This window comes from Pelobates fuscus, chromosome 4, assembly GCF_036172605.1.
Source record: "Pelobates fuscus isolate aPelFus1 chromosome 4, aPelFus1.pri, whole genome shotgun sequence".
Taxonomy (NCBI): Eukaryota; Metazoa; Chordata; class Amphibia; order Anura; family Pelobatidae; genus Pelobates; species Pelobates fuscus.
In genome coordinates this window covers 258,693,215-258,708,431 of record NC_086320.1, presented here as the reverse complement: position 1 = coordinate 258,708,431, position 15,217 = coordinate 258,693,215, and the positions used below count along the sequence as shown (strand labels likewise).

The 15,217-nt window shown below is 42.7% G+C and overlaps 1 protein-coding gene across 1 annotated transcript in view; it reads left to right on the top strand.

The window, feature by feature from the left end:
• The window catches only part of PDE1C (phosphodiesterase 1C), an 888,281-nt gene that overhangs the window by 182,145 nt on the left and 690,919 nt on the right, over positions 1-15,217 (top strand). Inside the window, exon 3 of the mRNA XM_063452062.1 lies at positions 577-742. Within this exon, the coding sequence (XP_063308132.1) occupies positions 577-742 (166 nt within the window). The remainder of the gene's footprint in view (positions 1-576; positions 743-15,217) is intronic.

Here is a 15,217-nt window from a genome sequence, read left to right as displayed (position 1 = left end):
GCTCCTGTCAGCTCTCTCCTCCTCCGCGCCGTCCGGTCAGCTCACACTGTAAGTCTCGCGAGTTTACACTGGGAGCTGACCGAGGTGCTGAACGGACGGCGCGGAGGAGGAGGGAGCTGACAGGAGCTGCAGGAAAGGTAAGTAACATCTCTGCAGCCCCCAGTCTGTATTATGGCAATGCAAATTGCCATAATACAGACTATTGACTCGAGTATAAGCCGAGTTGGGGTTTTTCAGCACAAAAAATGTGCTGAAAAACTCGGCTTATACTCGAGTATATACGGTATTTAACTATTTAGTGCAAGTATCTTGGAGAATCTTGGAGATACCGCAGTGCACCATGCTGGGAGCCGGAATCCTCCCTATTCATTTTGAGTAAAGATACGATAGTAAAGATAGAGATATTTACTAAAAGTACCCTTCTCGATTAATCAAAGCCTATCAAAACAGGTTTTCATAACAAAACATGTTCAGAAATAAATGTGAATTTATAAATCATTAGGTTTACTATATATTTTAATAAAGAATTAAAGAACTTTTGATCTTGAAACGAGTTAATGTTCCATTTCATCTTAGGGTCCAAGTCTCAGAACAGTCTGTGGAATACTATCATCAGTGGGCTAAATCTAAAAGAAAAGCAAAAGCCAGCAATTGTTGCTGATCCTCGCAGTCCTGAAGAAATACTTGCAGATGAATTGCCACAAGTTGACAGTCCTGATGCCATCCCGAAAACATCGATCAGGTTTGATGCATTCCCAATTTGGTTCCATTTATCTTCATTCGGTTTGCTTCCTAAATGTGTTAGGTTCGCAGGTCCATAACAGATTAAATGTGATTTCCATCACTGGCTAAATATTATTAAAGCAACAACCTAGAAATACATGCCTAGCTAGGTTTTTGTACGTATCATATTTTGTTTGCTATAATTCTGCAAAAGCTTCATATTTCACGGGTTGATGTTGTTTGTTATAATTCTGCACAAGCTGATGATCACGTTTATAAATTTTAGAACCACAATACTTCAATATTGAATGTCATTTGTGCCAATGTTAAATGTCAAATAGCTAGTCAAAAAATAATTGTTCAGTATTAATGCCATATAACAGACAATTATAATTGAATAAGGGGAAATTGTATTACTGAACAATTTTACGTTAAAACAAGTTGTCCAAGTGTTCATTTAAAACTTGTAATTTGAATAATTAATGGTGTTAAATGGCGCATATACATGTACATTGTCTGTTAGGGTAACAGTGTCCTTTACGTTTTACAGTTTACTTGCTGGAGTATGCAAGCAAGCTTGATTTTTTACATCACATCTATATATATATAGATTATTTTTATTTATTTATAATAATTTTTGTTACATTACTGCAGATTTCTATGATCTGACTCTTGTATTTTGTGGAACTAACATAATTAATACATCTTAATTATTTGCTTTTAATTTATATGGTTCTTGAATAAATCTTTACTTGTTATTGCGTATAAGTGTTCTTCTACAACTAGACTAATAAGCTGTGAATGCCTAATTAGCTTGAGACTTGTGAAAACTATTTCCTCTGCATTTCTTTTTCTTCTTGGCATGCCGTTATATACCCTGTAAATTATATAGAGTGAAGAATGCATAAAGCCGTGCTATAATGAATCTTCTTGAAGCTCAATTTAGAAATCACTGCAAGTTTTGCATAAATGACATTGCCATAGATCTATACACACATAAAAAAAATGTATATAGTTTTCATAAAAAATGATTATTTTGATCTAGTTGAAGTTGAAAATTGTGCCTTTGAGACTTCTTTTTTATAATGTTGCTGATGTACTCAAGAGATGTATTAATTCATTTTGCACTCCAGATTCTGAAATGTTTTGTCTGCCACAGTTTGTTGTGACAGTAAATTTGTGATCAGAAACATTGGGTGTGATAAGACGGCAATCTAAAGTTGTTTTTCACTAATTTGTGAAGACAGATTTATAAAGTTGGTTTGTATTTCTTATTCTACTTCTAGCAAAAAAAAAAAAAAAACAGTACTTTAATGTTTATTTTCTTTCTTATTTGCGTGGGGGAGGGGAGCATTCCATGTATAGCTACTGTTTCATACTTTGTTACAATAAGTGTCTCTATGTAAAAAAATAAGAATGAAATTGTTTTAATCTTTTAATTAATATAGAATAATTGAGCAATAAGTAACAACATTAATATATTTTTTATAGTTCTTGGTATTATGGTAGAATATGTGGATAGAAAATATTCAAAATAGTGTCATATTAAATGTTTATTTAATACAATAAGTATTATAATTTTTTTTTATATCAGCATGTTTCAATCCACCCCTTACAGTTGGCCCCTTTTTTTCCTGAAATACAATAAATTTCAAAGATGCACATAAGGAAAGGTAGAGACTACTCTTTCTCATTTATAACTAGAAGGATGACGAAAAGTTGACACAGCGTTAGTCAAGCTCCAATGCCTATGTAAATGTTGTCATTGGCCCTGGTTCCATTTACTTACCTCCCTCCAGCATGCCCTGTAGTGGTGTCGCTGCTCAGTTAAGAACACAGTATTCTATTTCCGCAATATTAAATACTTGATGATGGCGGCAACTAGAAAGAATACCCAGTGGGACTGGCACTCTGTAAATAACACAAGTAAAATATTCAGTTTTAAAGACCTGTCTAAATAATTCCCTGAAGTATAACTCTTACTGCTGGAGGAAGAAGACATGCACATATAATATATAAATATTATATGATCCGCCCATCATTTTAAAGGGCATATCATGTTTTCAAACGTGCATTTAAATACCTGATCTCAATACAGCACTGGGACATAAATATCAACTCCTTATATTAGTGGGAGTTTTGCAGCAGCTGCCAATTGTATCTGTCACCATTAATTCAGTTCTTCTCTCTGGAACTGGAGTTGTAGCGAAATGGATAATGCAATTCTCTCTCCCAGCTCTGCTTCCAACATATCATTATGTGGAGTGTGGCTGAATTAAACACAGCATCTGCAAACAGACATTGCTGTCTGTGTATACCTTGGTGCTTTCCTAAAATTAAGTCATCTCTAGCTATAACCCTAAATTAAATTTATATAATGTAAAGATGCATAACACTTAAGCATGTATTGGGAATAAATGCATAAGCAACATGAATTTTTGTTTGATGGTAGATTATGAAGATATAGTCCAAACCCACCTAGACTATATAGGCAATGCTTATATTTTGTGATATTTGGGGGTGAACCATTCCCTCCTCTAACAAAGATTATTTAGATTGGATCAAAGCAAGCACCATAACCACTGTAACTCCCTGCAGGGCTTAGTCAGAGAGAGCTAACAGAGGTTCCTACATGCAAACATCTGGCTCTATGGCATTAGTAGTGGAAGTAGGGGGACATAATGCACATTCTATTATCCCTGCAAAATAATGTATATTATAGGCTTCAGTAAAAGTCAATTCTACCTTGTGTTACAAACTACGACATGCATAAGAGAGCTCCTGCTGTGGGCTATTCTGTGAGATTTGTCCACATTTATGTCTACCAGTGTTTTGCGCCTCTGTTTATTCATTCTGCTCCATTTCCTGTAGCTGTATAGCTGCGTTGTAGCTGATTTTTAGAATCCTTATTTCCCATTGTAATGTATTTTTTAGTATCCTGGGGTAAAAGGGAATGTGGTGCCTCTATTGAATTATTCAATAAATGTTGGTTGTCAAGACTTCACTGTTTGATAAATAAACTATTTGCAATGGTATGCTCGTATTAGTATATAACTGTTGTTTGGTTTGACACAATATTGCGATTTGAAATTCTAAATGGCTTTTATCAAGAGCTGCATATTGTTCACCAAAAAAAGCAAAATGCTCCGTTTAGGTGACAAGGGCCATAACTGCAAGAAAAGCTATACAAGGTAATAGAAAGAAGCTAATTTTTTGTATTTATACAAGGCTGTCATGAGTTGGTTAATGTTATGCTTAATAAATTGTTTTGATACTATTCAATTGTGGTTCCTGGCCTCTCTATTCCTCATATTCCTCACAGATGTTCTCTCATGAATCTGACTGAGAGAAGACACCTTTCCTGTCATTTGATCTGTGGGAAATATCCCTCTCCAGTGGAGCCATTCAAACCCAGAGTCAGGGGTGATAGGGCTCTGGTACATGTGAGTTCTCTCCCAGAAACTCTATTATATGTCTATGACAGCTGTATCAGATAGTCTGCACTATATTTTATACGGTTTATTTTATAGATACTTCATCTTTTCTAGTGCGCTACTATATTTGGTATTATTGAGCAATTTAACACCCATCCTCCTTTTCGTCTCTGGACAGCAGGGTAGGAATCTTCTCTCCAGTTTCTGCTCTCCACTTGCAATAATACAAATATTCTCAGCATGGCTACTCCTGAATTAACCAACCTGCTGGTCCAATTGTAAGAATATACCCAAGTTTATGGTGCTGCTGCCCTGCAGCCCTTAAAGGACAGGTTTTGAGCCAAGTAACCCCCCAGTTGACTGCCCAGTCACCTCCTGTTTCAGCCACAAGGAGGTTCACCGGACGCAGCCTCCTTCACAGCTTAGCCCAAGCCCTGTACACCCTAATCAACCTGGACAGTCCAGTATCAGAGCTGCAGAGAGGGTGGATCCATCTACTAGGTCCCTCATTATGACACTCTGCTGCTCCTCTCCTTCTGCAGTAGGCCTGTCCCCAGTTGACTGCCCAGTCACCTCCTGTTTCAGCCACAAGGAGGTTCACCGGACGCAGCCTCCTTCACAGCTTAGCCCAAGCCCTGTACACCCTAATCAACCTGGACAGTCTAGTATCAGAGCTGCAGAGAGGGTTGTGGGGATATTTATGGGATAACAATAGTAAACAGTTGAGAATTGCCCACTATTTCAATTCTCAGATCCCAAAGATAGTTATTGTGTAAGTGAAATATATTCCATATAAATAAAATCACAATTTGTTATAAAAATAGATACAATTTATTGTGACAATTTAAATAATAATAATATGTAACATGCGTGATAATAATCAATGAATATTCAGTATAACATGAGTATGCAATACAAATGGCAATACATTCCAATGGTTAACACAGCCAATTGTCAAACAATGATTTATGATGGGCTTCACAGAGAAACGAAAGTGAAACATACACACAGACACAGAGCTTGCAGCTTAAGGCCATAAAACTTTAGCTGACAGTTAGAATAACCCTTTCAATGCTGGTTAGACCTCCTAGGTAATTAAGATCTATTCTCATGTAATTTTAAATAAAATAGCATTTAAACCAGCTCATTAGTCATTTCCTGGAACCATCCAATAAGAGTAATCTACCATGTTCTATAAGCAGAATTTTAACTTGCCTAAACAGATATTTTATCTTATTTTAGAGCAAATCAATACACCTGGATAAATATCATGATATGCTAACATGTGATATGTCACATTAATATATATAAGTATTCCTTTCTATCTGCAGAATAGAATATTATAACTATATATTCTTTAGTAACTAAGATTTCTAAATATCGAAATCTGATTGTGATTTATCCAGTCATATATCATGCTATTAGAAAATTTTAATTAAATTAGATTAATTAAATAAAACCAGTATAATTACCAGTTGAGTAGACATTCTCATCTGATGAGTAGGTAGTCTCAGGAACTGAATTGATTGCCCCCAACTGCTCACCTCTTTGCTTCTTTGCTTCCTTTGCATCCCTCTCTCTTCCCTTTGTCTTAACTTTTTAAAGGGAAAATTCACTAGGTGATAGACCAATAGAAAACTGGAGGTGTGGTTACCTTCCAGATAGCAATTTAAGTATTTGGTCTATAGAGGGCAGTCTCGTCCCACTAAACATTCCTATCCAGGAAAGAGTTAACTTTTCCTGGTGGCTATTTTGACGTCATTTAGCTTATCTTCATGGTTATTTATAATTTAAGTTTACTGTCAGTTCAAAGAGTTTCTTTGGGCTTTCTTCACACTATGTGTCTGGCAAATTCTGCTATAATTTCTAATATGACAGTTATAACTAAGTATGACCCCTAAACTTACAATGGGACGTTATACAATATCGAAAGTAAAATTAAATTATTGAATCTTCTCTGTCACAAATGTCTGGGTTTAGAATTAATTATATTCCATTAGCATTTAGACAGTCTGTCCATCCCCCGTTCTCATTTCTTATCAATTTGGTTTGTATATACTAAGCATTCCTTAGCTTCTGGCAAAGTGGTTAGTTTTACAGAAGGGATAGAAATCTTGTGTCTTGTTAGCTTGAGAAAACAAAATGGAGTCTGCTCTGTTCAGAGTGACTCTGACAATATACATTTTAATTTCTATCATAGCACAAAATGTCTGCCGATATAAATACCCTTACAGGGTGGATCCATCTGCTAGGTCCCTCATTATGACACTCTGCTGCTCCTCTCCTTCTGCAGCAGGCCTGTCCAAGAATGCCACCAGACAGCTTACGATGGCGCCAGAGGTCATGTGACGGCACCAGTGAGTCTCGATTATGCTTTTTCTCCCCCTGCTTTGCCTCTCAGTCATCCTGCTGGCTCCAGGAAACCCAGAAGAACCAGGAATTTCAGGCCCAGGCCAGGCTGGAGCCCTGCTGTCAGGCCTGCTGCCCTGGGGGGTTGCAGGCCCTGTGCAAGCCACATAGATGGTGGTGATGCCAGATCCAGAACCCCTCTTCATAGCAATTCAACCCCAGGTAATGCTACCCTGACTGATATGTGGTCATCTCACCCGGTGTGAGCAACGAGGGGCAAGTGCGAGGCAGAATTCACGTCCCAGTTTCTTCATCCAGGTGAGTTTCTCAACCCTTCCTATTCTGGCCATGGGGATTTGGGGTCATCTCCTGGGGATGTCCTATGCTTTTTGCAACAGTTTTTGTCCACTTTAGTTCACTTGGTCCAACCCCCTGCTGCGTCTGAGCCCTTCCTTCCCATTTCCTGTTTACAAGCTCTCTCCCCGGTGCCCCAGGATGTTTGAGAGTGTATTTGAGGGAGTTCATTGATGTAATTTCCTTGGTTTCTACAGATTGGGAGACCACTGATAGAGCACGTAGGAGTAAGGATCCTAGTGGCAATAATAGTTTGCAGCTCCGGCGCACATTTGGAATTTGTTTTTTTTATTTATGCTAACATATTTTGTGAATGTTTACCGTCACTTAGGCCTTCATTGTTTGCTCATTTAGACCTTATTTGTGGGTTTTATAAGGTTTCCGACAATCAAATCTGGTATTTCAATTGTTCATACAGAGGGTAATGATCCGGGTTATGTTTATATAGTTGATTTGGTTAATATTATTAAGTAGGATCTCACACATTGCTTTGTGCTGTTCTCAGTTTCAATTGGTATAATCTGAGATAATTCCCTACCTGGGTTCGGTATCTCTGGGTAACCCAAGGGCACTAGAGAGGTATAGGCATAAATTGAATTGTATGGTATCCCAGTATGTACATCAGATTGGCAAAGTAGTGGTGCAGTATTTTAAGTTAGTAGGGGATAACAGCAATGTCATGAGGAGGGATAGTGTACATTTGTGCGAAAGTTGGCTCTACATATTTAACGCAGATCTGCAATCAGGGATTGGGGCGGTGCTGTCTGCAGGGTGTGCAGACTGCTCCATTGAGGGCAGGTTTGGTGGCAGATTATACTCTGACCATCTCCTGGATTAAATGGGTAACCCAAGACCAAGCATTGCGAGAGTGGTTTCTTGCTGCAAATGGAGCAGGAACTGAAATCTGGGGGATAGACCGGCCTGGTGGCCAATGCCCTTTAAGCCTGCACTGGAAGTTAATGTTGGTTTGAAATGATTAATAAAGCTGTGGCCAAGCCCTGCCCCTTTATATCAGTGGTCATTTTTTTAATTCAAAGGGGGAGAGGGTTTAAGTTTGTGTGTGAGTGTTGGGGAATCGGGAGTGGGGGTGTTAGACATGCTTTAGCAGTCATATGAGTAATTGTATCATGATGTATATTTTAGCCTAATGCCATAATGTTTTGATTTAGCCCCTTCGCTATCAAGGTATTGGTAGTAAAAATATATTTTTAAGATCTGAAAAGTAATCTATTCCATATCTTTTGGGTGCAGGAGGATCAATTCCTTAGGTTCTAGTAGTTGCTGGCTTGCTGTTTCCTCTCTCCCCTGTGTAGCTCTGTGTGTGTTGGGAGAAAGTGACTTGTGATCTTATCTGCCCCATACCGGCGCTGCAGTGTAAGGTAGCAGCCAGGTTAAAGCTGTTCTACTCTTATAAGGGAAATATCTTGTGCTTGTGGCTGAATTGAGAAGACAGCTCAAATTGAGAATGCACGTCCTCAACCAGACCACATTTATTTACAGGACCCCATGTTTTCAGGACTTTCAACCAGCCCCCTGAACAGAGCCTTGAAGACCCTGACGATACCCACATATGCTATAATTCTCCAAAACAATGATCCAGTACAGTACTGACCCCCATTGCAACATTACTCATCCTATTATCTGCTTTATATTGCTTAGATGTTGTTATATTATACCAAAATAAGTTGTTATATTCAAACCCAACTGCATGTTTTGTCATACTGCCCGCACATTGTCCTTTCATATTAGTTCCACAATGTCCTTCATGTGCTATAAGATGTACAGCGAGACACACATATGAAAGGATGCGCAATCACACAGGTATCCAGAGAGATACTGCAGTGTTACGAGCATGATTTCCAGGAACTTCCCAAGTGCTATGCACACTTGGATGGGCACACATTTACTTACTGATATGCATGAAGCAGCTGGTGATCTTGGTTGCAGCATTTGGTTGCTGATTGATCACCTGCTTGTAATGTTGCATTTCCTTCTATTACTCTTTAACTGAGCCCATCTGTAAAATTCAGATAAAATAGTTTTTTGAATTATTTTTAGAATATAACCATTCATGTATACATGTTGTTGGGGTTTGATTACATACTTGTAACATTCATGTTTACAAAATAATGATAATAAAGGTGTTACTGCCCTCTGTTCATTCCTAATTCTCTTCTAATTCATGAACCATGAAGTCTTCAACTCACACATGGCCTTGCTGAGTTTAATTGCCAAATCTAAGTCTTTAAACCGAGGTCACATTAGTGAATATCCAAGTCAATTATTATTATATTATTATGTTCTTTTTCATGCAATTCTTTGACATCTATAAAAACATGCTTCAATCGCTTTATAATGTAACATTTCTGTACACCGTTTCATATAACAAAGTGGAAATTGAAGGAATACTCTAACACTATTTCTGTTGCTAATATCAGCATGTTCATGATGTCTATGGATTATGAGCTCCACTCTCCAAAAAAATAAAAAAATAAAATAATAATAATAAAGATAATCTCATCTCTCATCTGTTGGTGTCCCGGTCTCACTGCAGCAGTTACTCGACTTTTCTCTCCTTTGTCAGTAGGATGATCTCGGGCTAATCCAATGCTTCTCCATAGAGAAGAATTAAGGGCATTCCTGCACATTCACAGCATCAATATGATTCCTGCTATAGAAATATTATATTGCCTCACTATGGGCAGGTTTTGTCAAGATAATGGAGCACATTTTGGGCACGCAGGCCCATCTCAACATGGTTATATAAAACAGTGATAACATAGAAACAGTGCAAATACATATGTTGGGCTTATTTGTACACATTCCATAATACTATGCAGTGTCCGGTTACATCCGGTGATAATAAACAAAGACCGTAATTGTTTCCTTCAGGTTGGAGCTTTGTGTGACTATTGTATGAAACTTTATGTATACACACATCTATTAGTAATCATGAAACTGTGGGCATGGCAGGGTGTGTAAATCTCTGAGGAGCGTGAGTACAGATGTGATATTCGTACACATTACAGTTGTCCAGTGGTAGATGTGTGAGATAGTGTGTGGGGTTGTGTGGTGAGTCCTGCAGGGTAGCAAGTATGTGTCGTGGTGTGGTGTGACCCCATTGTTGTATGAGGCTAGTGGTGGTGGAGGGGTAGAGAGGGGAATTGGGGTCTCATGGCATGTGGAGGCGGTTATGAGTGGTTGATGCGAGTCAGCGCCCCTCTCTGGCGGTAGTCTTATTCCCGTTTCTATTATGCCGTGTAATGTCCGGGTCTTGTCCCCAGTGCAGAGTGGTGTCTACATAGACCAGTGTGTCTGGGTTAACGAGTAAGAGATGCAGTTTTATGATCTGTCATGTTTAGTCGGGATGGGGGAAGTTCGGAAAATGATATGTCCGGGAGGGGAGTAGGAGGGTGTTGCATGTGTGTGTGAGAGGGAGGGGGTGGGGGCGGGGGGGTCCTCCTGCCACCGTACACGTTCTTAGAGTAGACTTTGATTTACCCAGTCTGACTACGTCTCGTGTTTTGTCGGTCCAGTGGTTAGCCAAATGTTTCTGATTGTCAAGTCGGGGTAAGTACTAGGTTGGGCATGAAATCATTCCCCGGTTCTTCCTCAAGATGCTGCCTGTTGTGTAATAGCCATGATCTATCCGCCCTCTCCCTGACGGTCTGTAGGGGAGGTGTGGTCTAGAGATCCCTTATATAGTGTGTAGGTATACAGGGCATTGTCCACCTAATACGGATGCGTAGGGAAGTACCTCAGTCCGGTGTGGAGATTTTCCCCATCCGTGTGAGGGTCCCAGGCTTTCCTGTAAGTTTGTCTATTTGTCCTGTCTAGGAGGTTCTTTTCACCCCTTTATGTATCGAGTGTGGGGTGTGGGGCGTGTTGCCCATATCTGTTACCTCTAGAGGGCTAATAGTGGTTATGTCTCGTGTAGTAAGTATTCCGTGGGGTCAGTATTGTCGCTCAGCTCCGTCTCCCCATTGGCACCCCCCTATCGCCGCGCGCGGAAAGTAAACCACGGAGCTCAAAGTTCCGCACATTTCATACCTCTGCCCGTTTGATCAGCCAGCAGGGCTTCAGCTGCCCTGATGTCTTCCACCCGATGGATCCACTCCTCCCGGGTTGGGATATCCACTTTCTTCCAGTATACAGGCACGAGTGCCTTTGCAGTGTTTAGTAGATGACGTAGAATGGATTTTTTATACACGGATAATGAGTGTGCTGAGATATGTAATAAAATTAATTCTGGCGTCCAGACTATGTCGTCCCCCAAAATCTGTTGAATGTCGGATTTGATCTGGTCCCAATATGGGACGATATGTGAGCACTCCCACCAGATGTGCATGAGGGTCCCTCTGTCATCCTGGCACCTCCAGCATGTTGGTGTGGTATCGGGAAATATGCGGTGGAGCAGTGCTGGGGTTCTATACCACATGGAAAGTAGCTTATAGTTCACCTCTTGATAATGGGAGCTAGATGAGCTTTTGTGTTGCTTTGTGTGGCTTTCCATTGCGTGGAGGTGAATGTCGTGCCCATAGCTCGTTCCCATCTATGTTTGAAGGTGTTGTTTTCCGAGGTCGGATCAGTTAGCAAGTATTGGTAGAGGAGTGAGATGGTATTTCCGAATGATGCTCCATGAAGACAGAGGGTCTCGAATCGCGTCAGGTCCCTGTGTAGCTTTTCCCGATGAGGGAGCGAGTTATAGTAGTGTCGTAGTTGCATATATCTAAAGGTTGCCATCAGAGATTGTGGTCGCGTCTCCAGCAGTGCCCCTAGAGTCTTCAGGTTGCCATCCTGTGTAACCTTGTATATCGGTATATAGTCTGCTTCGCCTAGGAATGCCCAGGCATCCGTTGGTAATCCACCTCCGATACTGGGATTGTGCGGGATCGGGAGTAGGGGGCACGGGGATGGAGAGACTTGTGGCAGTTCCCTGATGTTTTCCCAGGAAAGTAGCGTCTGTGCTACCGGTCCTACCTCATGTCGTCTGCTGCCTCTAGTAGTTTGTCTCATCCAAACTGCCGCTTTTAATTTCGCCATGTCTCCCTCCTGGTCTAGTGTGACCCATTGTTTGGTGGTGTCCAGTTCATGCCACTCCAGGATTCGTTGTAGTGTCGCAGCTTGGTGATATTTCCTAAATCTGGCAGGGCTAGGCCTCCCCTGTGTCTAGGCATACATAGTATATCGTGTCGCAGCCTGGATCGGTCCCCTCTCCAGACATATTTTATGACTGCCGATTTCAGAGTCGAAAAGAATAGTGTCGGCAGTGCCGTTGGTATAGTCTGAAACAGGTAGAGAACTCTTGGGAGGATATTCATTTTCAGGACTGCGATGCGGCCATGCCAGGTGATGTGTGGGTAGGACCACCGTGTCAGGTCTGTCACGATGTTACGTAGCAATGTCACAAAGTTACGTTGGTAGATATCCTGGGGGTTCGTGGTGATCCATATGCCGAGGTATTTCATGGCCCCTGTGCACCAACGGAACGGGAAGAGCGGACCGAGGGCTTCATATTCCTCCGCAGGAATGGTGACGTTCAGTGTTTCACATTTCGCTAGATTTAGTTTAAACCCTGAAAGTCGACCAAATCTATCGATCTCGGACAGTAAGCATGGTAGAGTGGTCCGGGGTTGGGAAACAAAGAACAGGAGGTCGTCTGCATACGCAGCTACCTTATGCTCAATATCCTGCCACACATAGCCCTGGATGTCATGGCTGCCCCGAATGGCCTGTAATAACGGTTCTAGGGACAATGCAAATAGGAGTGGTGATAGGGGGCATCCCTGTCTAGTTCCGTTCGCAATGCCAAAGCTTGTGGTCAATGCTCCGTTGATGCGGACTGCTGCTTTCAGTGTGCTGTACAGAGCCGTAATCATAATTCTCTGCCCGAAGCCCATCCACCGGAGTGTTTGGAACATGTAATCCCAGTTGACCCGATCAAATGCTTTCTCTGCATGGCGTGGGGTATATCTCCGTCCGGTTGAGGTAGATTATAGAGGGAGTGGTAGTAGGTCCGGAACTCTTCAGCTATGTCTTCTGGGTGAGATGATACTCTACCAGATGATAGGCGGAATTTTCGCACTTGTGTGCATGGCGTATCACCTTTTAAAAGGCGGGCTAGGAATTTCCCACCTTTGTTCGCATGTGTGTAAAACACATTTTTTGATCTTTGAATGGAGCGGTGATATCTCTTCGTGATGAGGGCCGTCAGATTACGACGTCCCTCCATCAATGCACCATATGTCTCAGTGGGTTGTGATCTTTTGTGTTGGAGTTCCAGGTTTTTAATGGTAGTATAAAGGTCAGCCATTGCGTGTGTTGTCTCTTTTCTTTTGCGAGTTGAGATATTGATGATAATGCCGCACAGGACACTCTGTGCCTCCCATATTGTCATCGGTGCCATCCCTTCCGTTCCGTTTTCCGAGAAGTATGTTTCCAGCGCCTGGGAGATCTCCCCCTTCACCGTTAGGTCTTGGAGTAAGGACTTGTTCAGGAGCCACGACCATGTTGCCGGCTTGAACAACGGGGATTCCAGGTCGATGCGAACCGGTCCGTGGTCTGACCAGGTGGCGGGCTCCATGGTCGCCTTTCGTAATCGAGACAGTCCATCTTGCTTAATGAATACATAATCTATCCGAGAATAGCGGTCGTGGAGTGCCGAGTAGTGTGTGAAGTCCTTGTCGGTCGGATGAAGCGCCCTCCAGCAGTCTACTAGCGACAGGTACCCCAGTGCTTTACGGATAGATCTGATGCGGTATTGAGGAATGCAACTGTGTCCTGTGGAGGAGTCTAGGAGGGGGTCCAGTGGGGCGTTGAAGTCCCCTCCAACTATCAGAGCACCCTCCGAGAATCCCCTCAGTTTGTTCAACATCCCCCGTAAGAATAGTGCCTGGTTTGAGTTGGGGACGTATACGGACACTAGTGTGTATATCCTCTCCGCGATCATTCCCTTCAAGAAAAGAAAGTGACCCTGATCATCGGCCAACTGGTCTAGTTCTCGGAAACCCAGGTCCGCGGCGATCAAGATCGCAACCCCCGCTCGACGTGCCGTCGGATGGTTGTTGCAATAACTCAGCGGGAAGCGGGTATTCCGGAGCTTGGGGGCAGCACCTTCTTGAAAGTGAGTTTTTTTTATGCGTCTACTGTGAAGGTCCCTAAGTAGGTGTGGGCGGCGTTCCGGGTAGTTTAAACCTCTGCAGTTAAGAGTCAAGACGGACAGAGGGGTGCGGTTGTACGCCATGGGACGTGGTTAAGGGTGTGAGACAGCTAGGGGTGTGCCGTGTGGAGACGGGAGCTGAGCCCACTGCGTGGGCCAGACAAGTCAACTTTGTACCAGATGTGTTGCCCCGTGTGGTTCGTGCGGTGTGCACATCTGTAGGGGGCGTCCCTTCGGGGTTCTGCTATGGCCAAACGTCCGTGTGAGTGCCGTACCGCAGTATCAGTTGCTAGAGAGAACGTGTACCGTGGCCGTGGGAGGAGGTATGTGAGCTGTCGGGAGTGTATGTGTTTCCGTGTGTAGGATCAGAGTATGTGTATGGAATTGCGAGTGATATTCTTAGGTAAAATGGGGAGTGGGCCGTGTAGGCCGCCCCCTTGGGTGGTGTTCCCAGCGGGGTGAGAAATAGGGTGATTACCCCGAAGCTTCCCAGAGAGGAGGTTTACTTGCGTCTCGGCCGGAGTGACCAGGTGCTACCCCGATAACCAGATCAGCGGGTACGCAGGCCTGTGGCTCCGCCGAGAGATTCACGCAAGTGAAAGTGTAGAGTCGTGGTTGTAGTCAGAACCGGGAGAGGTATAGTATAAATGTCAGAGTACAGTAAGCAAGGAATTGTGCCGCTCCAACCGGATCCCAGCCCAAGTGTGTAAAGTCATATGAGACGTAGCATGTGTAAAAGCAAACAATGATGAAAACAGGCAAACAGATCAGAAGCCATAAGTTGATGGTAAACAGTAGTAACAGTTAAAGATCTCAACAATTTTCGTCGCCCCTCCACCCAGAGCCCGCCAGGGCGACCCTCCCATTTCCCGTCCCCCTGTCCGTACCCATGGAGCATACCCCTGTCCCCCCACGCTGGCCATCAGGGTTCGTCATAGTGCCCCAGTGATCTATTTGTGTTTAGTCAGAGTAGTTGGTCCCTAAGACCCTCGCCTGTTCAGTAGTGCTCATTTCGAGTATGGGTTAGTTCCTAGTTTCATCTCCTGGGTAGCTCTCGGGTGGGGGAACCCCCCTGCAGTAGCCTTGGGTATAGCTCAATAATATTTCCCGGTCATCCTCCCACCCTCCCTTGTGTGTGAGATGGGGGGGGGGGAGAGGGGGAGGGGGGAGCATCTAAGCACCATACCCTTCTCTCAGA